Source organism: Schistocerca serialis, chromosome 8, assembly GCF_023864345.2.
Source record: "Schistocerca serialis cubense isolate TAMUIC-IGC-003099 chromosome 8, iqSchSeri2.2, whole genome shotgun sequence".
Classification (NCBI taxonomy): Eukaryota; Metazoa; Arthropoda; class Insecta; order Orthoptera; family Acrididae; genus Schistocerca; species Schistocerca serialis.
Window position 1 is genome coordinate 270118468 of NC_064645.1, and position 27705 is coordinate 270146172.

Below are 27705 nucleotides of genomic sequence, written 5' to 3' on the forward strand. Positions count from 1 at the left end.
CTTTACTGAGAACTACAATTACCTTCCAATAAAGATCTTTTAACTGAGTGTCTAACTCAATTCAGTAACATACAGCATGAAACCTTTTATCCGTAAAGAATATATATAATCATAAAGTCACATACACAGGTGTGAAACACTCGTGCCAAGAAATTAACGTTAACTGTATATGTTCGGGCATTCTACTAACTTCAGTTTTGGCATAACTGTCCATTCCCCCACATGTGAATGGATATAGAATTCTCATTCTAATTCCGGACATATTTGTATATTATAAATTGTTTCTCATGGGCAATACAAAATAGTAATAATAAATGCGTGGGAAGTTAATAGTGAGACTTTAATGATGGTATGATGTGTGCATTCTCAACCAAGAAAATGAGTTTTTGTTTTAGTGGTCCACAACTCAAAGGCTAAGTGTGGTTTCTGGGCACTCAGTGAAAGTTTCTCCGTGGTGGGATCCTGTGTGAGCCTCATCATCTCTGCATAGCTGTTGCAACCTCTGTTCATAACTTCTGAAAATAGTACTGGAAAAAATCAGTGATCTATAGACAGCTAAAATACTAATCGGTCCTGATCACAAGGATGTATTAAAATTAATAATCACACATCCAAATGGTAATCACCTTCAATTTTACCAAAACTCATCTTCAGACCATGTCTCATCAGGCAGTGAACAGAGATGACAGCTGGAGCATTGATAAGTGTTGCGGGACACCACTGGTAAGTGCTCACCATCTGGTGAGACATGGTCTGAAGATGATTTTTGATAAAATTGAAACTGATTACCGTTTGGATGTGTGATTAATTTTAATAAATCCTTGTGATCAAGATTGATTGCTATTTTAACCTATATTCACTTGAATCTGCTTACTCAAGTCAAATTCTAGTCTCCGTCATCAGTTTTTACTCCCCACACTTCCCTCCGTATGAAATTGATGATTTCTTCATGCATCATTGGGTATCCTTTCCATCAATCCCTCCTTCTTGTTGAATTGTGGCATAAATTTCTTTTCTCACCAGTTTGATTCAGTACCTCTACTCTCCAATCTTCAGCATTCTTTTGTAGCACCACATTTCAGAAGTTTCTGTTTTCTTGTTGTCTGTACCATTTATCTTCCACATTTCACTTCCATACAAGGCTACACTCCAGACAGATACTTTCAGAAAAGAAGATGGATTTTAAAAAATCATCACAGTATTTGTGGATTTAGAGAAAGTCTTTCACAATGTTGACTGGAGTACACTCTTTGAAATTTTGAAAGTTCTGTGAGGGAAAGTTCAGGGATAATGTACTGTGAGAGTTGTTTCTCTACAACTTTTATAGAAATTATACTGCAGTCATAAGAGTCAAAGAGTGACTGTAGTTGAGAAGTGAGTGTGACAAGAGTTGTAGCTTTTCCCCCATGTTATTCAATCTCTACATTGAGCATGCAGTAAAGAAAACCAAAGAGAAATTTGGGAAGGGACCTGAAGTTCAGGGGGAAGAAATAAAAACTGCAAGGTTTGCAGATGACACTGTGATTCTGTCAGAGACTGCAAAGATTTGTAAAATCAGTTGAGTGGAATGAATATTGTCATGGAAAGAGGTTATTGTATGAGTAAGTGTGTATTATAATTATTATTATTGTTATCCTGAGATTTAATATGTTCAGAAAGCAACAGAAATTGTAAATTACAGCCAAACTTTATTTCACTAGGTCTTGCAATGGATTTGGCAGACTGGAGACTGTACTGGGTCAATATTATGACACATTCTGTTCAGTATTACGATTTTAAGACTGAATCTGTGGAAACCATTCAGCTACAACCAGGACAGAAGTCAGCCCTTGTGATCTACCATGGTCTCATCTACTACGCAAATCAAGACGATGCAGCAATCCATATAGCAAATAAGACAACTGGCTTGGATGATGTTATATTGCGTAGTAATACTGGTGAGTTTACATTTGTTTATCAGTGACACTTTCTTTATAAAATAATATGGATCTTGTAATTGTCCTGATACCTTATCTTCATTCCTGTAATCTTATTCATATCTTTAAACCTTCTCTCCAATGCTTCACATCTACATCTACATGACTCACACTTAATTGCCTGGCTGAGGGTTTATCATATCTCTTTCAGTGTATTTCTCTGCCATTCTACTCTCAAATAGCATGCAGGAAAAATGAACAGTCAAGTGATGTAGCAAAGGAAATACATAATTGGAACATAAGTTTCTGTGGTACATTATTATTACATTTCCAAAATGGAAAGAATAAGCAAAAATAAGGAAGGACAACTACATACTAGTAATTGTAAACAATTGATCCATGCTGCACAGAAACAGAACACTGTAGAGACATTACTAGCTTCTGAGCTACCTCACATTTTGTATTTTAACTACAAACACACACACACACACACACACACACACACACACATACACACACACACACACACACACACACACTTGCAGCTGAAACAACATTCCCAACAGATATCTCAGCTACATATGTCAGTACCAAACAACCCCTGTGTCAACCAGTTGCAGCCGTCAGACCTGTGTTGTTCACCTTCTCCATCTCCCACATCTCTAGAAGCCTCTTCCACCCCTAGAAAATACACTGCTCCTGAATACCCTCTCAGACTTTCAACATGGTCATCTTCTGAAAAGCCTGACCCATTTAGAAGTCTCAGTTGTCTCAAAAGTTCTCACCTTTTGCTTAAAACACAGGTTCAGTTATGAGGGAGTCGTAAAGGAATTGCTTTACGGCACTCATATTCTTCAGTGAAAGCATTTCTTTATCACCCAGCCTATAGACTGCAGTCAAGTGAAACCATGGATAAAATCTTGTGTCCTAGAGTTCCAACCCATTCCAAATGTGATTCTTGCTCCTGTACCCCAGCCATATGCTGATAATCTTCCAGGAATTCCTCGCCTCCAAATTGATTCCAACTTCCTTCCTAAGATCCCTTCTCAGTGAAACACACAATAGTTATGGAATGAATAACCATTTAGGACCTTGAAAACAAAGCTGATATCATTTTTTCCAAATCTCCTTCACTATGGTCATGAACTGCGAAGATTATACAATTGAAGGTCCTTGACGGCTTTCAAGCAGCTTATCACTTTGATCCCATCTAGAATGAGAAGATTAGTTCCAAAGTTAAGGAAATCAGTATCTTGGTTTATACTATGTTTCACCATCATTTTAAGATCATTGATGATCTTCACTTCCTAGACTTTTAATCACAAATTTTCTGATTACATCTTGTACAATAAGAACTTAAAATTACAGTGCAAATTTTGAAACTATTAAAGTTATGACACTGTGATATGTGCTTATAAAGTGTATATATGATAGGACACTGCTAACAGTCAGATAAGTTTAGAATGATGTGCAGTACAGATAGAGTACTTTCAGAGCCAGTGGTTCATTCCTTTGACAGTAGGGTTGAATGTGAAGGAAGAGAGGTGAAGGAAAAGAACTCAAGAGGTTTAGGAAAAGGGGTAGATTTCAGAAAAGTCACTCAGAAGTCAAGGGAGACATACCCGAATGGGACGAGAAGGGAAGACTGATTGTTAAGGATTGCATCAGATGAGATTTGAAAACCTGAGGGCTTAAAGGTGGAAGACAGGGTAATATAAAAGACAGAGATTACTGCTAAAATATTATGCATGAATTAATAAGAGTGAAAAGCTAAGTGTGTTGTATGTTATAATGGTGGAGGGTGGGGTGGGGGAGGTTGATGAAATATAGACAGGTCAGAAAATGAAAGGTCTAGAAAACTAAAACGGAGTGAAGAAAGGAGTAGTTACTGTGAATAAATTGTGAGGCAGGGGAAGTTAATTTAAATTAAGGCCAGGTGGGTTGCGAGAACCAAGGACATGTTGTAGTGCTAGTCCCATCTGCGGAGCTCCAAGAAACTGCTGCCTGATGGAAGAATCCAGATGGCGCATGTGGTGAAACCAGCACCAAAGTCATGTCAGTCATCTTGTAGAGGATTTCATCTTCTAGAGGATTTCATGTGTTGTTGATATAAACCCTCTGCCTCTGTCCATTCTTCCTAGCTGATAACGTGAGGGTACTCATACCGATATAAAAGGCTGAACAGTGTTCACATGGCAGCTGGTATATAACATGTTGTTTCATAGTTGGCTCTCCCTTTGACAGTATATGTTTGCCAGTGACAGGGCTGGTATAGGTGGTGGTAAGAGGGTGCATAGGGCAAATCTTACAGCAGGGTGGTCACATGGGTAGTAGCCATAGGGTAGGGAGATGGGTGCAGAAGGAGCATAGGATCTAACAAGGATGTTGTGGGGATTGGGAGGGTGACAAAAGCTGTTCTAGAGGTGGTGGGCAAAATTGCAGACATAATGAACCTCATTTCAGGGCATGATTTTAGGAAGTAACAGCCTTGTTGAAGTAGCTGATTAATACATTCAAGTATTCAAGATTCCTAAAATCAGAATAATGTTTCATCATCCTCCTAATTTTTCCAATATCCTTGTCAGACCCTGTGCTCCTTTTGCACCCATTTCCCTACCCTTTGGTTCCTACCGCTGTGACCATTCCCACTTCAAGACTTACTCTGTACTCTCTCCTACCACCACGTATACCAGCCCTGTAACTGGCAAAACATAGATTGTCAAAGGAAGAACCACCTGTGAAACGACACATTTCGTGTACCAACTGTTATATAAACATTGTTCAGACTTTCACATCAGCGTGACTATCACCAAGTTATCAGTTAAGCTGAATGGCCATAGGCAGAGGGTGTATACTGGCAACACACAAAATCCTGTTGCAGAGCATGTCTACAAGATGACAGTCAGGACCTCGTTGCCTGTTTCACCACGTGTGGCATTTTTATTATTCCCCCCAGGCACCAGTTTCTCAGAACTCTGCCTCCCTCCTTGCCCCTTCCCACCACACCTCTAATGCATACTATGCATTGAGCTTTTCACTCTTGTTAACTCACGCCCATTGTTTTAGCGGTAATCTCTGTCTTGCATATTATCTAGTCTTCCACCTTCAAGTTCTCAGGTTTACAAATCTCATTTGGTGCAGTCCTCAACAATTAGTCTTTCCTTCTCATCCTGTCCAGTACGTCTCCCCTGACCTGAGGTTCTGGGTGACTTTACCGAACTCTACCCCTTGTCCTAAACCTCTCCAGTCGTTTTCCTTCAACCCCTGTGCCTTTCCCTTCAACTCTTCTTTCAGAGGAAGGAGCCACTGGCTCCGAAAGCTTGCATACATAATACCTTTTTTATATGTGTGTTGTCCTGGTAAGTAGATTTTTTTATCTGTCCAATGACATTACATTGTCAAAAACTGTCTGAAAAAGTGGTATATAAGTAAAGGGGTCCAAGATGTAGGTAAAACCATGTTTATGATGGAATAATTTCATGTTTTAGGACTATATTAAGCTTCACAAATTTCCGTGTTTAGTCATTCACTTCTGTCAACAAAGATTTTAGAATTAGTTGATTTTTTGCAGATTCTTCTGTTCTCTGTCATCATTCACTGTCTTTTTGCCTCAGAATCACTGTCTTTGCTGGGGTTAACTAAGTAACTAGAAGAAATTTAAGTCTCCAGTTTTCTTAAGTTGTACAATACAGACATATCTTAAAAATAAAAGTTCTTTTCATTTTTCAGTGGCTTTTATTCTATTACTCTCAGTTAACTGTTAATCTCTGTTTATTGTTGCGATCCCTAAAATTAAGCAGTTCTACATGTTTTGCTTATTCAAACAATGGAAATTCCAAGGTGTAATAACAATAATGTGGAAAGGATAGATTACTTCTCACTACACAGAGGGGGTGTTGAGTCATGGACATGCACAATGAAAAAGAATGTTATAAATATTTAAACTTTCAGACGAAGTTCTTCCTCAGAAATAGACAAGAGACACCCATTCACAGAAGCATAACTCAAAATGCACATGGCCACTGTCTCCAGCCGTTATTGTCCATAGACACTGGCCATGTGTGTGTGACTTATGCTTGTGTGAATGTATTTGAGTTTTCTACTTAGGAAGGGGTTTGTTTGTAAGCTTAAATATTTCTAGCATACTTTTGCATTGTACCTTTCTGTTACTCAGTTCCTCTTCTGTGGTGAGTAGCAGTCTGTCCTTTCCGCATTATTGTTTTTCTTATTCACTATAAGAACACCAATCCAATTGAATCTATCTTTAAGTAAGGAAATGTAAGGTCAAAGTAATTGCTTTGAATTTGAGATGTTTATATTTTCCCACCTCCGCATTGCAAATGTTTTGAGTGAAATGCCCAGTCGATGCGCTGTTGTTTTCATGTCAATTCTACCAACATTGAGAGTTGTTTAGTTCTTGGGGTTTTGCAAAATTCCTGGATTCATGTCTCGTCACTGTGCAGCCTATGAAAAGGATTGCGGAAGACTCCCAAATAAATTCCAAAGTACAGTGCAGTTTTAATACCAATATATTTCCAGGACTCTGGTGTCCGAGCCTGGTGAACTGTACCGGTTACATCACATGTACCCAAAGTTGACATCAAACGACACAGAGTTCCCAACGATCAACAAACGAGTGAGCATACAATACATTTGCTCGCAACCCTAGCCAAAAAACGAGTGCCCCAAGGCGTCTGCGTGACCTCTATTTATACTTTTGTTAACAATTACCTACAATGAAATTTACAATTTTATGTAAAATCACAATTAAAAGTTAAACCGAATATGAGCTACACATTGCTAAAAATTTAAAATCTCAGTGCTGAACAAGGTGAACCTATTTTCAACTTAGTTATGAGTTAATATAACATTTTCTGACCAATTATGTTACAGGTAACAATTACATTTCTAAATTTGTTTATAACAAATCAACTAGTGCCTGAATTTTAGTGCTAACATATATTGCAGATTCAATTAACTTGCTTTATTTATATGTTCTATTTAAATTACTGCAGTAATTTTATAATGATAGGTTTACTGGTACATCCTGACCATGTGCTACATTTCTTTCGATTAGTTACAGTATTAATTTCACATTTATATTATGTTTCTCACATAAGAACAATGTTAATCAGCAAAGCATCGTTTTCGAATTATATGTATAATGAAATAGTGGTTACTTTTGTATGTAATTTGGAAACAGGTCACTTTACAATTGGACAATTAGGACTGGTGTTTATCTTTAATGCTCTCCGAGGGGTCCCGATAGGTAGCAATGAGATACAGTAATATTTCAAATTATAGGTAATTTCAGTTTTCTCATCTAGGCAAATATCTATGAAATGGGGCAAAATTCCTGCTTGTTTTTCATGGTGACAAATTAACAGGTAACAGTGGCTGTTTGCAGTTCATTAATCACCATTAGCTTTTTAATTTGAAATATTATTCTCCTGCTTGTTGGACTTGAATATTTTTTCCAAAAATAATTCTTTTGCAATAGTATATTACATGATTTTAGCTATTCTCATGAATTTTTCCCCCTATTTTATTGAATTCTATTTCTGTTTGCTTTACATCATAATTTTGTTCTGATTGTTTTCCATTTATGTCGAAGTACTTATTTTCTTCATCTCTTGACTTGCCAACTGTCATTAATTCTATTTGTAATTTTTTGCATTTTCAAATCTTGTGTGTTGTTGGATATTCATTTTCTATCTTGCCATGGTGTGTCTCCTTTGCCAAGTAGCACCAAGTAACTATCCTACTTAGTCCCTTAATAGTCCCACTTGTTCCTATTGTGCCATTTCTTAAGATAGATGTAATGATGACGTTTGTAAGTCATTTGTTTGTGTAAGTGTTTTTCCTGCACCTTGCAAGTAGTAGTTCATATGACAGAAACTACAAATTCAATAGTATATTCTACCATGAATAATAATAATGATACAAAATTCTATACGTCAGTACAAAACAGGAAAATACTGGTGGAATAGAAACAATGAAATGCACAAAGAGACTGCTAAGTAGATATTTGAGTAGTTGAGGCATTAATATGGGGAGGAGGGTTCATCAATAGGAGCTGAAACATGATAATATTATTCTTAAGGGCACATGAACACTCATATATAGGTGGAAATGGGACTGAACTTGATTTATTTTGTTACTGTACTAGTTTCACATGTAAGACAAAGGTTTCACCCCACTTTTTTGTAACATTTTTCTTCCATTATTACAGCCAATGTCTTATCTCTGCGGATCTATGACCCAAATGAACAAGTCGGCAAAAATCCATGCTCTGATAATAAAGGTGGTTGTGCTCATCTTTGCCTACCAGTGTCAGAAACAGAGCGAGCTTGCAAGTGTGCTACTGGATACACTGCTCATTCGGAACGGCCTGAAGAGTGTGTTGGTTTGTAATATTACTGATATGTATTTTATAACTATAAGCAAACAGTGGAAAATTTGGGATGGAATAATGAAAATATTATGAAAAGAATAGTTGCTACTCACCATATAACAGATATGCTTAGTTGCATAGGCAGAACAAAAGGCTGCCAGACAAAGCTTTCAGCCAAACAAACCATCAGAATGTGTGTGTGTGTGTGTGTATTTTGTGTAATTCTGATGAAGGCCTGTTTGGCTGAAAGCTTTGTTTCATAGCCTTTTTGTTGTGCCTATCTGTGACTCAGCATCTCCACTATATGGTGAGTCGTAACTATAAGTTTTACATGTAAGTATTTGTAGCTACCTTTATTACTGGCAATGTTACTCCTGTTATGCAGCCATGGTATAAGAGTTAACTTCAGTGTTACTATAATGGCTATCATGTGTTCAATAAGGTGGAAATCAGTCTTATCATTGGGTGCATTGATGTTAGAGCACAAGGAGGATGGCCTAGAGAACAGGTGCATCAGTTCCCCATGAAGCACTAGCTAATTTATTCAAAATATTCTTTTTATTGAGTTTCTGCTTGGTGTTTCTTAAAATCTTTATACAGATCAGTGACCAATCCAGCTTTATGGCAAAGTATTTAGACTGAAGAGTGTGCTCTATCTTTTCCTGACAAAAGTTCACATAGTGCTGTTGTGTTGCTGTTCTGTCACTCAAGTTTGGTCAGAGTCTCCACTTCTTGTAAAATAAATTCAAAGTTTTCAGATCATCAAACAAGACATTTTCTCCTTTTTTTAGTGTAGTAATTTCAACTTATGAAACTGACATGTTGGATATTTTTGTTGTTGGTTTAGTCTACGTGAGAGGAGAAAAAATGAAATGTAATTATTTCGAATGCTAAATAACTCAATAAAAATGTTAGGGTGTCTGAACTAGAGTATGACTGCATTCTGCTTCATGTACCAATTATGATTAACAAACTGATTGGAAACCACACCATATAATGTGTTACAACAATTAGTCTTAGACTTTATTTTTTTAAATTTAGCTAATGCTGAAAAATTATTGGTTCTGTCTGCCTCCCTGCTCTCTCTCTCTCTCTCTCTCTCTCTCTCTCTCTCTCTCTCTCTCTCTCTTTGCCCCCTCTACCCTCCCCTCTCCCTCTCTCTTCTTGCTCAGAACCTTATGTTTAAAATAGTGGTCTGCCCAGCATGTGCTGATCACATGACCCTCTAATACTGTTGTTCACTGATGCCTTAGGACAGAAGATTTAGACCCATGACCTCAGCAGTTTGGTCCCATAGGAAATTACCACCACAGTAGGTTAGCAGTAGTTTATGAGCATTATGGAGACCCTTCCCCATAACCACTTCTGAACACCTTTGAAAATGACACAGTTAATTTCCTTCATCATTCTGAGTTTGTGCTCCATCTCCACATCATTGCAAACAGCATGTTAAACCCTACTCTTCCTTCTTCTAAAATGAGCCAGCATGGTAATACTCATGAACCCAGGTACATTTGGCACTCCACAGTAGCTTTCCTGCCATGCTATGTGAAAAGAAATAAAGCAGAGAGTTTGTATTAGCCACAGTTCAGTGCTTTTGCTGAAACTGAATCTGCAGATTTTAGCAGTTTATGTACTGTGTTGAATATTTGTTACTAGTTAAAATTGCCTACCAGAATTGGATTTAGTCCTGGATGCATACTTTCACAGACAGTGTTCTTATTAATTGATCTGCCTTGACACATTCCACAGACTGAATAATAACGCTTTAAATTTTCACTAGTTTCCTCCAAACTCCAAAGATCCTCTGCCAAACTACTGTGATGCTAAGACCATAGTGAGGAAGAAACAGTAGATACTCGTACTTGACTCTGCAATATTACTGCAATGAAATGAAAATGTACAAAGTGATTTATTCATCCCGTTACATACAATTTTCAAATTGTTTGATTCATTGTACAGGAGATATGTCAAGGTTTACAATGAAATATTTTTATAACCCAGCACCTTGTTGAATTATGTTCCTGCCATGTAGTGTGTTACACATTTTTAAACATCTAAGAGCATATTATGTTTCAAATGTTTATAACAACTTGAAACAATGTGGCAGTCTAAGTCTTGAACCTAGACACATGTCTAATATTTCTTCTCCGGTTAGCTAGTCTTGGTGCAGTATTTAGTCAATGTTTCATGTCCTTTCAAGGAGTATCAGGCTTCTTTCCTGTACTGTTGTTTGTATACAATATACTAAAAATTGTAACAGGGAAAAACAGATTTGTACATAATGGACAGATAGTAGTTATGTATCTGCTGTTCCTCCAAATCGTGGTATTGCTATCAAGTTCTGTTATTAGTGGTTGCTCTTCACATCCAGTGACCTTTAATTAATTGGAAAATTTTGAGGTAAATAATTTTAACAGATTTTCATCTTTAGTACCTTATATAGAGAACTTGTGAAATTCTTACTTATTTGTTTATGTTGGTTATATTGTGTTCCAGGCATTGAAGAATTTCTGTTCTACTCAATGACATCAGAAATCAAAGGGATGCTCCTTTCTGAGGACAACACAACTGATATACTGGGACCAATTTCTCGAGTTTCAATTGCAACAAGCATTGACTTCTATGCAGGTTGGTCTTCTAAACAGTTGTAAACCTGAAGATATACAGGATGTTCATTGTAACCGAAGACAATGAAATATCTCGGCAACTACACATTGGATAAAAAAGAGTTGTAATTCCAGTTTGTTTGTTTTGGAGGGCAACATTGAATGATACCACACTCGAACCCCCCTTCCCCCCACTACCCTATGCATCAGTGGTGAGGCAACATTGAAATCTTCAGTGGGAACCCCCATTTTTTGTTGCAGGTTATAATTTTGTGGCAAAATTCACAGTGTTTGTTTTGCCACAGATGGTGCTGTAATCAGAGGAATAGAAATGGGTACACAATCATAATTTATGATGTGCTACTCAATGGCCTTTGAGCATCCAATGACACATGAGACCCCACCTCCATGCTGTGAGGATAGGACAGGCCAGTATTTCATAACTTCTAATGGGAAACTCAATTTGCAATGTGGTACTCCTCTGACATATTGAACAGGGGACTACTCGACATACAGGCTTGTGGCTGTGGCTTGAGGCGAATGCTGCTCTACTTTTCCAGTTAGAGTAAGTGTGCAAACATAATACTGCCAACTTCAAAACACTTAGTGGCCTGCTTTTCAAATGACCATGCACAGGGCAGAAGCATATCTGTGGGAATGTCAGCACTGGAGTTTCTGATGCAGTCAACCATGTCATCACCGTATGTTGGCACTTGCTGGCACACCTTATCTTTTAAATATCCCCACAGAAAGAAATCTTGTGATGTCAAATACAGCAACCTAGTGGGCCAAGTAACAGGGCCAGCTTTGCCAATCCACCAGCCAGTGTAATCACAGACTAATATCTACTGTGTAATGTGCTGTGCAGCCGTCAGGCTGAAACCACATATGTTATCAGATGTCAAGGGCAACATCATGCAGTAATACTAGTAGTTCCTGATCCAAAACCGTTCGGTATTTGCATCAATTCAGTGTGCCGTCAATAAAATATGGACCAGCGAGTTTGTTCCTCATGATGCCACCCCATATGTTAACCAAAAAAGGATTTTAATGGCCAACTTACCGTAACCAGTAGGATTATCTGCACTCCAGTAATGCATACTGTGCCAGTTAATGCTACCATGGTTTGTGAATGTAGACTCATCAGTAATAGGTCCTTGGCAAAGAACATGGGGGTTATTTGCATTTGTTGATGTGCCCATTCATAAAACACCACCCGCTTATGGAAATCAGTGCCATGAAATCCTTGATGCAGTGACACTTGGTATGGATGATACTTAAGGTGATGCAATATTGTGGCTATACTGAAGCACCAAAGGACCTGGTACAAGCATGCATATTCAAATGCAGAGATATGTAAACAGGTAGAATACGGTACTGTGGTCGGCAACCCATATATAAGACAAGTGTCTGGCACAGTTGTTAGATTGGTTACTGCTCCTACAATGGCAGGTTATAAAGATTTAAATGAGTTTGAACATGATTTATTACAGTTGGTGCATGAGGGATGGGACACAGCAGCTCTGAGGTAGTGGTGAGGTAGGGATTTTCCTGTACGACCGTGTCACGAGTGAACTGTGAATATCAGGAATCCAGTAGAACATCAAATCTGATAAATTGCTACAGCCAGAAAAAGATGCTGCAAGAATGGGACCAATGATGACTGGAGAGATTCATTCAACGTGACAGAAGTGCAACCCTTCCACAAATTGCTGCAGACTTCAATGCTGGGCCATCAACAAGTGTCAGTGTGTGAGCCATTCAATGAAACATCTTCAATGTGGGCTTTTGGAGCCAAAGACCCACTCGTGTACCCTTGATGAATACACAACACAAAGCCTGGGCCCATCAACACTGAACTGGACTGTTGACAACTGGAAACATGTTGCCTGGTCAGAAGAGTCTTGTTTCAAATTGTATCGAGCGGATGGACATGTACGGATATGGAGACAACCTTGTGAATCCATGGACCCTGCATGTCAGCAGGACTTGGGAAATTCCAGCAGGACAATGCAACACCCCACATGTCCAGAATTGCTACAGAATGGCTCCAGTAGTACTCTGAGCTTAAACACTTCCGCAGGCCACCAAACTCCCCAGATATGAACATTATTGAGCATGTCTGGGATGCCATGTAGCATTCTGTTCAGAAGAGATCTTCAACCCCTCGTACTCTTATGGATTTATGGACAGCCCTGCAGGATTCATGGTGTCAGTTCCCTCCAACATTACTTCAGACACAAGTCGAGTCTTTGCAAAATCATTTTGTGGCACTTCTGCATGCTCGCAGAGGACCTACACAGTATTAGGCAGGTGTACCAGTTTCTTTGGCTCTTCACTGTACCTACAGATGTACTGGAGTCACGGTATAATTGCATTGACAGGCGCTTATCCATCAGTTGTGGTGCACTGCTGCTAGTACGGCTATTTCACTGGCTTCTCTTGTACATGTTTGCTTCATTTCCTTTTGCTGTTCTATTTGCTGCCATCTGACTTAAAGGTGTTCACAGCCTTGTAAAAGAACAAATGAGAGCAAACTTTCTGTGGAAGACACTTGGCATACAAGGCAACAGCAGCCTCAACATTTCTCCAACATTCTCCATAAACCAGGATCATTTCAGCGTTTTCTTTTTTGGTTGCAATATTCATCAATCACTTGCACAACTGTTCTCCATGTGATAGGTAGGTGTGCAGGCAATAAACACTGTGCACATATCGTAACGTTTTGAGCCGCAATCAGTTTTACTTGTGCACAACATGTGAGCTCCAGTCTCAGTGTACTGCCAGTTATTATACATCATAGTTCGCTACATGGCCACAGTGACGCACCAAGTGTCCCCTGTCCGATATGTTGGAGGAATAGAACAATGTAGGAATCAACATGGATTCCGGAAACAGCGATCGTGTGAGACCCAACTCGCTTTATTTGTTCATGAGACCCAGAAAATATTAGTTACAGGCTCCCAGGTAGATGCTATTTTTCTTGACTTCCGGAAGGCGTTCGATACAGTTCCGCACTGTCGCCTGATAAACAAAGTAAGAGCCTACGGAATATCAGACCAGCTGTGTGGCTGGATTGAAGAGTTTTTAGCAAACAGTACACAGCAAGGGGAGTGTTATGGGACCATTGCTTTTCACAATATATATAAATGACCTAGTAGATAGTGTCGGAAGTTCCATGCAGCTTTTTGCGGATGATGCCGTAGTATACAGAGAAGTTGCAGCATTAGAAAATTGTAGCGAAATGCAGGAAGATCTGCAGCGGATAGGCACTTGGTGCAGGGAGTGGCAACTGACCCTTAACATAGACAAATGTAATGTATTGCGAATACATAGAAAGAAGGATCCTTTATTGTATGATTATATGATAGCGGAACAAACACTGGTAGCAGTTACTTCTGTAAAATATCTGGGAGTATGCGTGCGGAACGATTTGAAGTGGAATGATCATATAAAATTAATTGTTGGTAAGGCGGGTACCAGGTTGAGATTCATTGGGAGAGTGCTTAGAAAATGTAGTCCATCAACAAAGGAGGTGGCTTACAAAACACTCGTTCGACCTATACTTGAGTATTGCTCATCAGTGTGGGATCCGTACCATATCGGTCTGACGGAGGAGATAGAGAAGATCCAAAGAAGAGCGGCGCGTTTCGTCGCAGGGTTATTTGGTAACCGTGATAGCGTTACGGAGATGTTTAATAAACTCAAGTGGCAGACTCTGCAAGAGAGGCGCTCTGCATCGCGGTGTAGCTTGCTCGCCAGGTTTCGAGAGGGTGCGTTTCTGGATGAGGTATAGAATATATTGCTTCCCCCAAATTATACCTCCCGAGGAGATCACGAATGTAAAATTAGAGAGATTAGAGCGCACACGGAGGCTTTCAGACAGTCGTTCTTCCCGCGAACCATACGCGACTGGAACAGGAAAGGGAGGTAATGACAGTGGCACGTAAAGTGCCCTCCGCCACACACCGTTGGGTGGCTTGCGGAGTATAAATGTAGATGTAGATGCGAATGGGGTTTCCAATTTTTAGAAGTTATGAAATACTGGGCTGTCCTATCATCGCAACATGGCGGTGGGATCTGAAGGGCCATTGGATATTCAAGGGTCTTTGAGTAGCATTTTATAACTTATGATTGTGTATCTATTTCTGTTCCTCCAATTACAGCACCATCTGTGGTGAAATGAAAAAGAAAATGCTTCAGACAAAACATATGCAGATTTTGCCATAGAATCATAATTTGATATAAAAAAGGGGCTTCCCATTGAAGATTTCAAAGATACACCCAGCCACCCATGTATTGGGTGGGCTGGGGTGTTAAGTGTGGTATCATTGAATGTCCCCCTCCAAGACAAACAAATTGGAATTCTAACTTTTTATGATCCGATGTGTAGTTTTCAAGATATTTCAATAACTTCAGTTAAAATGAACAGCCAGTGTATGTAAAATTGTATCTATGTTTATTCATTAAAGTAAAATAATTTTAGGATCAAATGGATCTAAATATGAAACTGACTAAATTTCATCAAATAATAAAGTAATTGCATAGGAGGTGACAGTCTTAAACCATTTTTGAATTGTAGGTGGCAATAGGCTTTTTAGAGTAAAAATAGATAAGAGAGCTAGAAAGAAACAGATTCATCAGACAGGAAGTCAGAAGTTTCGATTCATAGAATTTGTCAAAAAATAGGGAGGTGTACCAGATTAAAAGCCACAAAGTCAGGATATTAAAAATGTAGATTATACGGTAATAAAAGAATGAGGCAGTTATTTAACAATGGTATATATGTAACAAGCACAAGATGTTGAAGATATGAAAAATGCAAAAGAAGAGGGAAACTCAAGTTGGATGAGGCAACCCAGGGGAAGTGTGTTAGGACCCTTGCTGTTCATGTTGTATATTAATGACCTTGCAGACAGTGTTAATAGTAACATCAGGCATTTTGCACATGATGCAGTTATCTGTAATTAAGTACTATCTGAAAGAAGCTGCATGAATATTCAGTCTGACCTTGAGAAGACTTCAAAGTGATGCAAAGATTGGCAACTTGCTTTAAGTGTTCAGAAATATATCCTATGACCATAATATCAATGAGTCATTGTTGGAATCGGCCAACTCATACAAATACCTGGGTGTAACACTCTGCAGGGATATGAAATGGAATCATCATATAGGCTCAGTTGTGGGTAAAACAGAAGGTAGACTTTGGTTGATTGGTAGAATGCTGGGAAAATGCAATCAGTCTACAAAGGAGATAGCTTACAAATCACTCGTGTGACCCATCCTGGAATATTGCTCAAGGGTGTGGGATCCATACCAGATAAGACTAACAGGAGGTATTAAAAGTATACAGAGAAGGGCAGCACAAGAGGTCATAGGTTTGTTTAGTATGTGGGAGAGAGTCATAGAGATACTGAAGGAACTGAACTGGAAGACTCTTGAAGATAGATATAAACTATTCTGAGAAAGTCTGTTAACAAAGTTTCAAGAACTATCTTGAAATGGTTACCCTATGAATATACTACAATCCCCTATGTATCGCTCGCTTATGGGTTGTGAAAATAAGATTAGAATAATTACTGCACACACACAGGCATTCAAACAATCATTCATCCACACTTCCTAAGTGAATGGAACAGGAAGAAACGCTAATAACTGGTGCAATGGGATGTATGCTCTGCCATGCATGTCATAGTGATGTGCAGAGTTTAGATGTACAGGGTGTACATAAAGTCTGGGAACACTTTCAATTATTTATTGCACAAGAACATTGTACAGATGTCATACATATTGCATTTTGACGAGAAACTCTTAAAGTTTTTTTACAAACATTCAATATGCGAACCATGAGTGACTCTTATGAATGTCTCTCATATGCGCTCTACATTCGCTTCACTCACACTGGGACATCCACTTCTCTTTGCCGGGCACAAGCAGTCCCTCATAATGAATTTGTTGAGCAAATGGTAAATGGCCCTCCTTGTTGGTGGCTTCGTACTGCACTTGGTTCTAAACATCCGTTGAACAGCTGTAGCACACTTGTTTTTGTCGAACTCCAGCACACAGAAAGCTCGCTCCACACCTGAACTCGCCATGTTTGCAACTAGCGCTGACTATCAGCAAATTACCAAACTACGCTGTGACGGTATACATGAAAAAAACTTTCAGGGTTTCACTTCAAAATGACACACAGTGGTATTTGTACTATGTTTGGTTCTTGTGCAATAAGTAATTGAAAGTGTTCCTGGACTTTATGTACACCCTGTAGATGTAGACATAGAGAAAGCAAAATATTAAAGCAAGTAATAATAGGAACATGATGAAAGTGTGCTGCATTAGATGATACTATTTGCAGCTGTCTTAGAGAGGGTGTGAGAAGGTTGTTGTTGTTGTTGTTGTGGTCTTTAGTCCAGAGACTGGTTTGATGCAGCTCTCCATGCTACTCTATCCTGTGCAAGCTTCTTCATCTTCGAGTAACTGTTTCAACCTACATCCTCATGGATCTGCGTAGTACATTCATCTCTTGGTCTACCTCTACGATTTTTACCCTCCGCTATTCCCTCCAGTACTAAATTGGTGGTCCCTTCATGCATCAGAATGTGTTCTACCAACCAGACCCTTCTTTTAGTGAGATTGTGCCATGATTTCCTCTCCTCCCCAATTCTGTTCAGTATCTCCTCATTAGTTACATGATCTACCCATCTAATCTTCAGCATTCTTCTGTAGCACCACATTTTGAAAGCTTCTATTCTCTTCTTGTCTAAACTATTTATTATAAATGCTACACTCCATACCAATACTTTCATAAAAGACTTCCTGACACCTAAATCTATACTCGATATCAACAAATTTCTTCTCTTCAGAAATGCTTTTCTTGCCATGGCCAGCCTATATCCTCTCTTCTTCGACCATCATCAGTTATTTTGCTCCCCAAATAGCAACTCTCATCTACTAACTCCCTCAGTTTCAACTGATTTCATTCGACTACATTCCATTATCCTTGTTTTGCTTTTGTTGATGTTCATCTTACATCCTCCTCTCAAGACACTGTCCATTCCGTTCAACTGGTCTTCCAGGTCCTTTGCTGTCTCTGACAGAATTAAACTATCCTCGGCAAACCTGAAAGTTTTTATTTCTTCTCCACGGATTTTAATTCCTACTCCAAATTTTTTCTTTTGTTTTGTATGTTGGGCAGGCACTTCATTTCGTCACTTGGAACAGCTACATAAAAGAAGTTTTACAAGAATTCCAAGATTTTTTAAGGGTTTGTCTTGCTCAAGAGATGAGTCAGAAACATGGATGATAATGAAAATACTGAGAGTCCAGAATTTATGCCTGATTATGTTTATACAAGCTATTCTAGGTATGAAGAAAGGAAAGGCACCTGGAGATAATGGTATTTCTAAAGAAATGTTTAAAGTTTGAGGAAAATTTGTACTAAACTGAGTTGCAAAAGGTTTTACTGATTTTTTGTGAATGAAGACTATTTCCAAAAACTGGGATGAAACTGTAAATGTGCCCTTTACTAGAACAAAGACAGACAAGATGTTACGACCCGACAAAACTACAATCATCCAGTCATAACTGTGGGTTGTTTGGTTGCTCTGGGAGAGGACTTTATTCAATCCCTTGCTGTAGGAGTGTGTCAAATGTTTACATCTGTATTTGAACAGTAAAGGGTCACTTAATGTGCACTGTTACAAACTCCTCTCTTGAAGTAAAAGTTCAACATTTACAAAGGTACAGTTCCATCTGAGACTTGAATAGCACTGGTGTCATGAGTAGAGGATGTCGACTGCTTCAGCAGTGGTCATGAACTGGTCAGAGCCGAGTCCATGCTCGGCTCTGTGTCAACCTCCATGTGACGATGCAGCAGTGCTGAGAGAGAGGGTGTGTCTTTTCAGGAGCACCTTACATTCATCATCACAGATTGCAATGAGACATTGCTGATGTCTGTGGTATAAGTATGTGTTGCCAGCTTTGGTTGGCAATGCAATCATTGGACAATACCACACAAGACAAAACTGTAGATCTGTAAGTTTCATCTCTGTGATATAAAAGATATTACAGAAGTTGTCACCAACTGAGTATAAAAACATTAAATTTTAATTAGGCAAAGTAACAGACTGGTGTTAGAAATGGATCTAGTGCAGTGGGCCATTTGCAAGTTGTGAATGAAATTATAGAGAGGAGCAATGAGTATAATTCTGTCATCTAGGGCACATAGGTTTGAGAAAGCTTTAGACTCTGTTTCAGCAAAATCTTCACCAGCTGCCCAGAGGAAACAAGACATACATTTAACTTCATGGATGATTGATGGACCAAAAATTCCCCTTGGTAGATTCCAAGAGATAAGTATAGGTTGAGACAGTGACATAATGGAATTTAGGTAGGTGGTGTTAGGAAACATGCAGAAGACTCATCGATATGTATCTTTACAGACAGTAATGCAGAAAAAAGTTGAGAGGAGGCTTTTATTACCAGTGGATTTTAATTTGCTAGAGATTGTGTTGATAATAATGATAACAATGATGAATTTGTGTGTCATATTCTATTATGGCTGGAATTGTCATCTGATAGATTGTGGTAGAAAAGTGGACTTTCCATTCAAAGTAGGCATACTATCTGGTGGTAAGAGAGTTACTACCTGGCAATGAAATCTGTGTATTGTACACAAACACACACACACACACACACACACACAGACAGACACACACACACACACACACAACACACAGTATTCTAAAGGAAGGGCTTACATTAGTAGCTGTGGCACACACAGGTAGAAGTTGGTGATTACAGTCTGCATCATCTAAGGTAAATGCTGCTGTCATTTTACTCAGTATTAAAATGAAAGTGTTATTAAAATAAAACCTGTGACTGATCTGTATTTTCCATATGCTTGAGTTACTCAAGATTTGGTGTCATTTTAGCATGTATTCTTGGCCATTGTAATAAATTAACAATTTAGGCAATGGTGTTGGACATCATTGTGTCTGTCATTCATCGTATTGCTGGCTATGATTTACATACACTGGCACAAATAACTATCCCAAGTAAGCTATAGAAGACAGACCTTGTCCTTCCTTCATCATCATCATAATCATCATCATCATCCGGCTATCTCAAGTGAGTCAGGTAGGCCTAAGGTGGACAGAAGGGGGCCAAATATGTGAAAATGTTGGGTTATCAGGAAAGCTGTTAAAAAAAGAATAAATAATATTTTTCACCATAAAAAACTTTTCTTTGTTGCCTGGGAATACAACAGTTTATGAAGAATGCTATTAGTCAAAACTCAAATTGTCCGAATAAACTCAAGAAAATACCTGATACTTGAACTGTATATAAATGTAACTTACAAATATTTCAGTTTACCCTTATAGTGAAGGAATGTTACTTTATGAAGGCACAGAGACTTTACTAATAAAAGTTAATGAATATGGTAATTTACCTGATAAGACAGAGTTCAGAAAATTACTTTACAAAGGCATGAAGCTTTCTCTAATGAAAATAAAAAAGCCAACTTTTAAAAAGTTGTAATGTCTTATTGTTTTCCACATTGCACTCTGTGTCTTGGTGCTTCATCATGAAGGCGATGAAGGAACAGTAAGTCAGTTACCAATGCACATTCTTGTTCAAAATACTGAAAGGCAGATTTACACTATGTGATATTTTAGGGTCTTGTACAGTGGAGTACTCTACATCAGTGTCTTCATCACTTTTGTGAATTTCTTCATTAACTTTAACAGCCCCAATTATTTCTGCATAGGACATAATGTCTTGTTCGGTATCATTCTGGAACCACTCTTCAACTTCAGTTTCATTGCCCTCTTCACATCCAGGAACTTTGTTCATGAGGTTGATTAAGTTCACATTTTCTTAATCATGATGTTCAATGGACTCATGCCCCTCATGATCAGGAAGTTTTCTTCAGAAACAAACCGGTTTTAGTGACACTCTAATTCATTCCAGGAGTCTGCTTCCTATCCAACAGCATCCAATAGGTCAATTTTCTTTAATTTCTGGATAGGACCTTGGCAATCATAATTTGCAGAAAGAGAGGAGGAGTATAATGGCTTGTGCCTATATCTTCTCTTGAGACTAACCCAAATTTCTTGGTCTGTGGGTTGGCATAGCACTGTGACATTGGGTGGTAGAAATATTGCTCAGTGTCTGGGTGTGAAGACACATTGCCCAAAATCAGAATAGCCTTCCTTGGCAGATTTTTACATGTTAAAAATTGCTCAAGCAATTGGACAAATACTTTATGAAACCATTCTTTGAAAAGTACACCACTCATCCAGGCATTTGATTGGTTTTGGTGCCAAACTGAAAGTTTATGCACTTCAATATGCTTAAAAGCATATGAGTTGTTTGATTTTCCTATGAGACCAAGTTTTAGTTTGTGGTCACCTGTTGTGTTACTACATGCTGTCCGCCCCAGTAGCTGAGTGGTCAGCGTGACGGATTGCCGTCCTCTGGGCCCGGGTTCGATTCCCGGCTGGGTCGGAGATTTTCTCCGCTCAGGGACTGGGTGTTGTGTTGTGTTCATCATCATTTCATCCCCATCCGGCGTGCAGGTCGCCCAATGTGGCGCCGACTGTAATAAGACCTGCGATATGGCGGCCGGACCTGCCCCGCGAGGGGCCTCCCGGCCAATGACGCCAAACGCTCATTTCCATTTTCCACTACATGCTAGGATTGTAACCCTCTCCTTGCTCCTCGTAAAACCACGGACTACTATTCTTCCTTGAAAGGAAGACTTGTAGCTGGTAACAGTTTATAATTCAACCCTGTTTCATCACAGTTGTACAATTGCTCTTTGTTCAAACCTTCAACTTCAATAATTTTCTGAAACTTCTCCTTAAACTGAGACATACCCTTGGTGTCACCAGATACTTTTCCCCCCACAGACACTATATTGTTGGATGATCAAGCCAGCCAGTGCTTGTGACAAATTTAGGATCATCATGTTTTTTTTAACTATTCATAAAATTTCAAGGCCTTCTCTTGCAAGATTGACCCACTAATTGGCATTCCCTTCTCTCTTGTTTGGCAAAACTAAATGTAAAGTGCTTCATTTACCTCATAAAATTTGCTTTCCTTCATACTTTTCCTTTCTTTCAATGTTTCTGTGCAAATTCACTTAACACACTTGTCATATCCTTCTTCCAGACATACTGAGCATGTGCCAGTGCCAGTCATGTAGTGGAGGAATGGAAGTGTGATGCAAGACAAAAGGTTTTTCTACCCTGCAAGCAGATGGCCGAATTATGTGGACTGCCAAGTTATCGAGTACTGAATTGGGGGGGGGGGGGGGCTCTGCTATATTGTGGACAATTTGCTTCCATCTGTTTCTGTAAACTTCCTCTCCTTTTACATCTTTCAGTGTTGCTCCTTCATGGAAAAGGTGTTCAATTATTTGGTCTAGATACCTTTTTCTGGAATGTCCAAGTAATGTATAGAGGTTCTAGTCTCTTGCATCTTTTGCACATATCCAAACCATTTCAGCTGTGTAATGTATAATCTTTCCTCCATTGTGCTAGTCACTTGCATGTTGTTCTTAATTCACTCATTTCTAATTCAGTTTCATCTCACGTTTGCGTAGCAGATTGTTCAATTTAATTTTGCATGCTTATGGTTTGCTGCTCAGCCCTTGTGAAGCCAAATGAGCAGCTACTTTATTGAGAAGTAGAGGCTCCAGTCACAGAAGCTGAGAGCAGTGTGTTGACCACATGGCCCCCCCTCCCCTCCCCTGTATCCAGTGAAGCCTGTTGGCTGGGAATGACATGTCAGTAGGTCAGTAACATTGGGCCTTCCAAGGCCTGTTTGGATGGGGTTTAGTTTTATTGTTTGTTGATGTCTCTTCATGGTAACATGCAGGTCTCTAAGCCTTATGTCATGATTGGCAGAAGCTATGATTTGAGCATTCTTTGTTTGTTTGCATTTTTATGGGAACTGCTTTATCCCAACTAGATTTCCCACTTGGTAAAAGAACATTCAACTTTTTGACACTCTGTTTTGGATTTCTAACTCACCATTTCCCTGGTTTGATACAGTAGTTTCAACATGACTGAAGCTTTCTACACTTTCAGTTCTTTCTCTGTGAAGTTCGGGGCTATGTTGCCTGGTTTTTCCTCTCAATTTCATTACTACTGTTCCTTCCTTCTTCACACACTTAATTTACATCTCTTCAAACAGATGTTGCAGACCATGTACTGTAAACGAACTGCTGTGCCATTGTCTTTGAGTCTGATTGTAAACTGTTCCAGTGTTCCCACAAAGGAAAAATCATATGTAACATAAGGAACTGAACCCATGTTCTTTGCATAGCAGTCAGATATGCTGACAATTCTACTATTGCAGTAGATGATAACAGCATTTCATTTGTATGAATGTGCCACATGTAATGCATTTATTAGGAATGAGTCTCACATTGAGAACAATATATGCGGTAAGTATGTTGATATGTCTTGGGTATTTAATATGGTTGTCCACCTCCATAGCTAAGTAGTTAGTGTGGCTGTCTGCCATGCACTGGGCAGCCAGGTTCAATTACTTGTACTGCCAGGGATTTTTTCTTTGTCAGAGGACTGGTATTCAGCTTTGTGATGATGACTGAGGGCCTACTTGACCAATTGGTAGAGGTTCCAAGGACAAGAAACCCAACAATGATGGGAGACTGGTATGCTGATCACATGTCCGTTCAAACTACATCCAATAATGCTGTTGGCAGTGGATGACACAGTGATCAGTGGGCCCAACTGGCCCAAGTAGAGCCAGAGCCAGAACATGGAACATTGACGTGTCGGCTTGAAAGCTTATAAGCATCATCAAACTTCACTACTTTAATACATATTTCTTCTTCCCATTACACACTTTGAGGCCTTGTACTTGGAGTAATAATAATGAATGAGAACTCATGACTGAAAACATACATTTTCCGAGCTATAGGAAGCTATTGGCGTTGTCACCAGATCAGTTAGTTGGTGACCGAGCGATAAAAATTATTGCATTTACAACCAACTGGTTGATATGGTAACAATGCCTAATACTTTTACTTTTCTATTAATGGAAAATGAAACAGAATATTGTCATGTCGAAATCCCGATCAAGTCCAATTCCGAAGGCAGGGTCCAGTGAAACACAACTGTTGGAACTAATAGCATGTTTCGTACTGACCACAACATACAGCCTGAACAGAACTGGATGGAGAATACAGCTATTTATACAAACACCAAATATTCGAGGCTACTGTTATTTACACAAACATTGAATATTATGGAATATACAAACATAACAAATGTAAGACATTTAAAGAAGTTTCCAGAAATGATAAATTCTAAATAACAAATAATTGCTGGTGGTACGGTTTGAACTGGTGATTCACAGCATACCAGCCAGCACTGCTATCCTGTAAGCCCACTGTACACACCACAGCTCACTCCCTCTCCTGAAGAAACAGCAACTAGCTGTTTCAGGAGTTCTCATTGGAGCTGACTACAACACTCTGGATCTACATCTTGGCAATGGTTCTCTGTGTGACAGTGCTGGTCTATCCATGTGTTCTAGTCATGTTGTTACATTCTCTTCCGTGTGGTGAATGTTGAATGTAACCTCCCCATTGAAGTTTCGTGATAACTGAGTGGATCTTCAGTTTCCTTGAACCTCCCATCATCGATCTGCATCTTTGGACTTCATATGGAGGACGTGGACAACATTTTTCCCTTTTGTCATCTTGATGAAAGCTCATAATGCTCAGCTTTATATGTGATAGCTGACAATTGCCAAAGGATTCTATGATAGCCCAAAATCTTTTCTGATAATCCTGCTTTCTGCATAGGCAAAAATCCATACCCTGCCTCCCAACTGTTACTTGGCATTATAGCTTATAGTACCCATAGTTTTCCTCCAATCCATATTCACCTACTATGTTTCCTTCTCTCCCTTTTCCTACTCTCGAATTCCAGTCACCCATGACTATTAAATTTTCGTCTCCCTTCACTACCTGAATAATTTCTTTTATCTCATCATACATTTCCTCAATTTCTTCATCATCTGCAGAGCTGGTTGGCATATAAACTTGTACTACTGTAGTAGGCATGGGCTTCGTGTCTATCTTGGCCACAATGATGCGTTCGCTATGCTGTTTGTAGTAGCTTACCTGCACTCCTATTTTTTATTCATTATTAAACCTACTCCTGCATTACCCCTATTTGATTTTGTATTTATAACCCTGTATTCACCTGAGCAAAAGTCTTGTTCCTCCTGCCACCGAACTTCACTAATTCCCACTACATCTAACTTTAACCTAACCATTTCCCTTTTTAAATTTTCTAACCTACCTGCCCAATTAAGGGATCTGACATTCCACGCTCCGATCCGTAGAACGCCTGTTTTCTTTTTCCTGATAATGACGTCCTCTTGAGTAGTCCCCGCCCAGAGATCCGAATGGGGGACTATTTTACCTCCGGAATATTTTACCCAAGAGGACGCCATCATCATTTAACCATACAGTAAAGCTGCATGCCCTCGGGAAAAATTACGGCTGCAATTTCCCCTTGCTTTCAGCTGTCTGCAGTACCAGCACAGCAAGGCCGTTTTGGTTAGTGTTACAAGGCCATATCAGTCAATCATCCAGACTGTTGGCCCTGCAACTACTGAAAAGGCTGCTGCCCCTCTTCAGGAACCACATGTTTGTCTGGCCTTTCAACAGATACCCCTCTCTTGTGGTTGCACCTACGGTACGGCCATCTGTATCGCTGAGGCACACAAGCCTCCCCACCAACGGCAAGATCCATGGTTCATGGGGGGGCTAAGAAATGAAAGAGGAGGCCGCCTGGTAGAGTTTTGCACAGAGCATAACTTAATCATAGCTAACACTTGGTTCAAGAATCATGAAAGAAGGTTGTATACATGGAAGAATCCTGGTGATACTAGAAGGTATCAGATAGATTATATAATGGTAAGACAGAGATTTAGGGACCAGGTTTTAAATTGTAAGACATTTCCAGGGGCAGATGTGGACTCTGACCACAATCTATTGGTTACGAACTGTTGATTAAAACTGAAGAAACTGCAAAAAGGTGGTAATTTAAGGAGATGAGACCTGTATAAACTGACTAAACCAGAGGTTGTACAGAGTGTCAGGGAGAGCATAAGGGAACAATTGACAGGAATGGGGGAAAGAAGTACAGTAGAAGTAGAATGGGTAGCTCTGAGGGATGAAGTAGTGAAGGCAGCAGAGGATCAAGTGGAGAAAAAGACGAGGGCTGGTAGAAATCTTTGGGTAACAGAAGAAATATTGAATTTAACTGATGAAAGGAAAAAATATAAAAATGCAGTAAATGAAGCAGGCAAAAAGGAATACAAACGTCTCAAAAATGAGATCGACGGGAAGTGCAAAATGGCTAAGCAGGGATGACTAGAGGACAAATGTAAGGATGTAGAGGCTTATCTCACTAGGGGTAAGATAGATACTGCCTACAGGAAAATTAAAGAGACCTTTGGAGAAAAGAGAACCACTTGTATGAATATCAAGAGCTCAGATTGAAACCCAGTTCTAAGCAAAGAAGGGAAAGCAGAAAGGTGGAAGGAGTATATGGAGGGTCTATACAAGGGCGATGTACTTGAGGACAATATTATGGAAATGGAAGAGGATGTAGGTGAAGATGAAATGGGAGATACAATACTGCATGAAGAGTTTGACAGAGCACTGAAAGACCTGAGTCGAAACAAGGCCCTGGGAGTAGACAACATTCCATTAGAACTACTGACGGCCTTGTGAGAGCCAGTCCTGACAAAACTCTACCATCTGGTGAGCAAAATGTATGAGACAGGCGAAATACCCTTAGACTTCAAGAAGAATATAATAATTCCAATCCCAAAGAAAGCAGGTGTTGACAGATGTGAAAATTACCAAACTATCAGTTTAAAAAGTCACAGCTCTAAAATACTAACACGAATTCTTTACAGATGAATGGAAAAACTGGTAGAAGCCAACCTCGGGGAAGATCAGTTTGGATTCCGTAGAAATATTGGAACACGTGAGGCAATACTGACCTTACGACTTATCTTAGAAGAAAGATTAAGGAAAGGCAAACCTACGTTTCTAGCATTTGTACACTTAGAGAAAGCTTTTCACAATGTTGACTGGAATACTCTCTTTCAAATTCTAAAAGTGGCAGGGGTAAAATACAGGGAGCGAAAGACTATTTACAATTTTTACAGAAACCAGATGGCAGTTATAAGAGTCGAGGGGCGTGAAAGAGAAGCAGTGGTTGGGAAGGGAGTGAGACAGGGTTGTAGCCTCTCCCCAATGTTATTCAATCTGTATATTGAGCAAGCAGTAAAGGAAACAAAAGAAAAATTCGGAGTAGGTATTAAAATCCATGGAGAAGAAATAAAAACTTTGAGGTTCGCCGATGACTTTGTAATTATATCAGAGACAGCAAAGGACTTGGAAGAGTAGTTGAACGGAATGGACAGTGTCTTGAAAGGAGGATATAAGATGAACATCAGCAAAAGCAAAATGAAAATAATGAAATGTAGTCGAATTAAGTCGGGTGATGCTGAGGGAATTAGATTAGGAAATGAGTCACCTAAAGTATTAAAGGAGTTTTGCTATGTGGGGAGCAAAATAACTGATGATAGTCGAAGTAGAGTAGATATAAAATGTAGACTGGCAATGGCAAGGAAAGCGTTTCTGAAGAAGAGAAATTTGTTAACATCGAGTATAGATTTAAGTGTCAGGAAGGTGTTTCTGAAGGTATTTGTATGGAGTGTA

The 27705-nt window shown here is 39.2% G+C and overlaps 1 protein-coding gene across 1 annotated transcript in view; it reads left to right on the top strand.

The window, feature by feature from the left end:
* LOC126416607 (low-density lipoprotein receptor-related protein 1) overlaps positions 1 to 27705 on the top strand; it is a 772143-nt gene that overhangs the window by 527758 nt on the left and 216680 nt on the right. The window contains exons 30-32 of the mRNA XM_050084360.1: positions 1701 to 1937; positions 8149 to 8322; positions 10810 to 10941. Coding sequence (XP_049940317.1) covers positions 1701 to 1937; positions 8149 to 8322; positions 10810 to 10941 — 543 coding nt within the window. The remainder of the gene's footprint in view (positions 1 to 1700; positions 1938 to 8148; positions 8323 to 10809; positions 10942 to 27705) is intronic.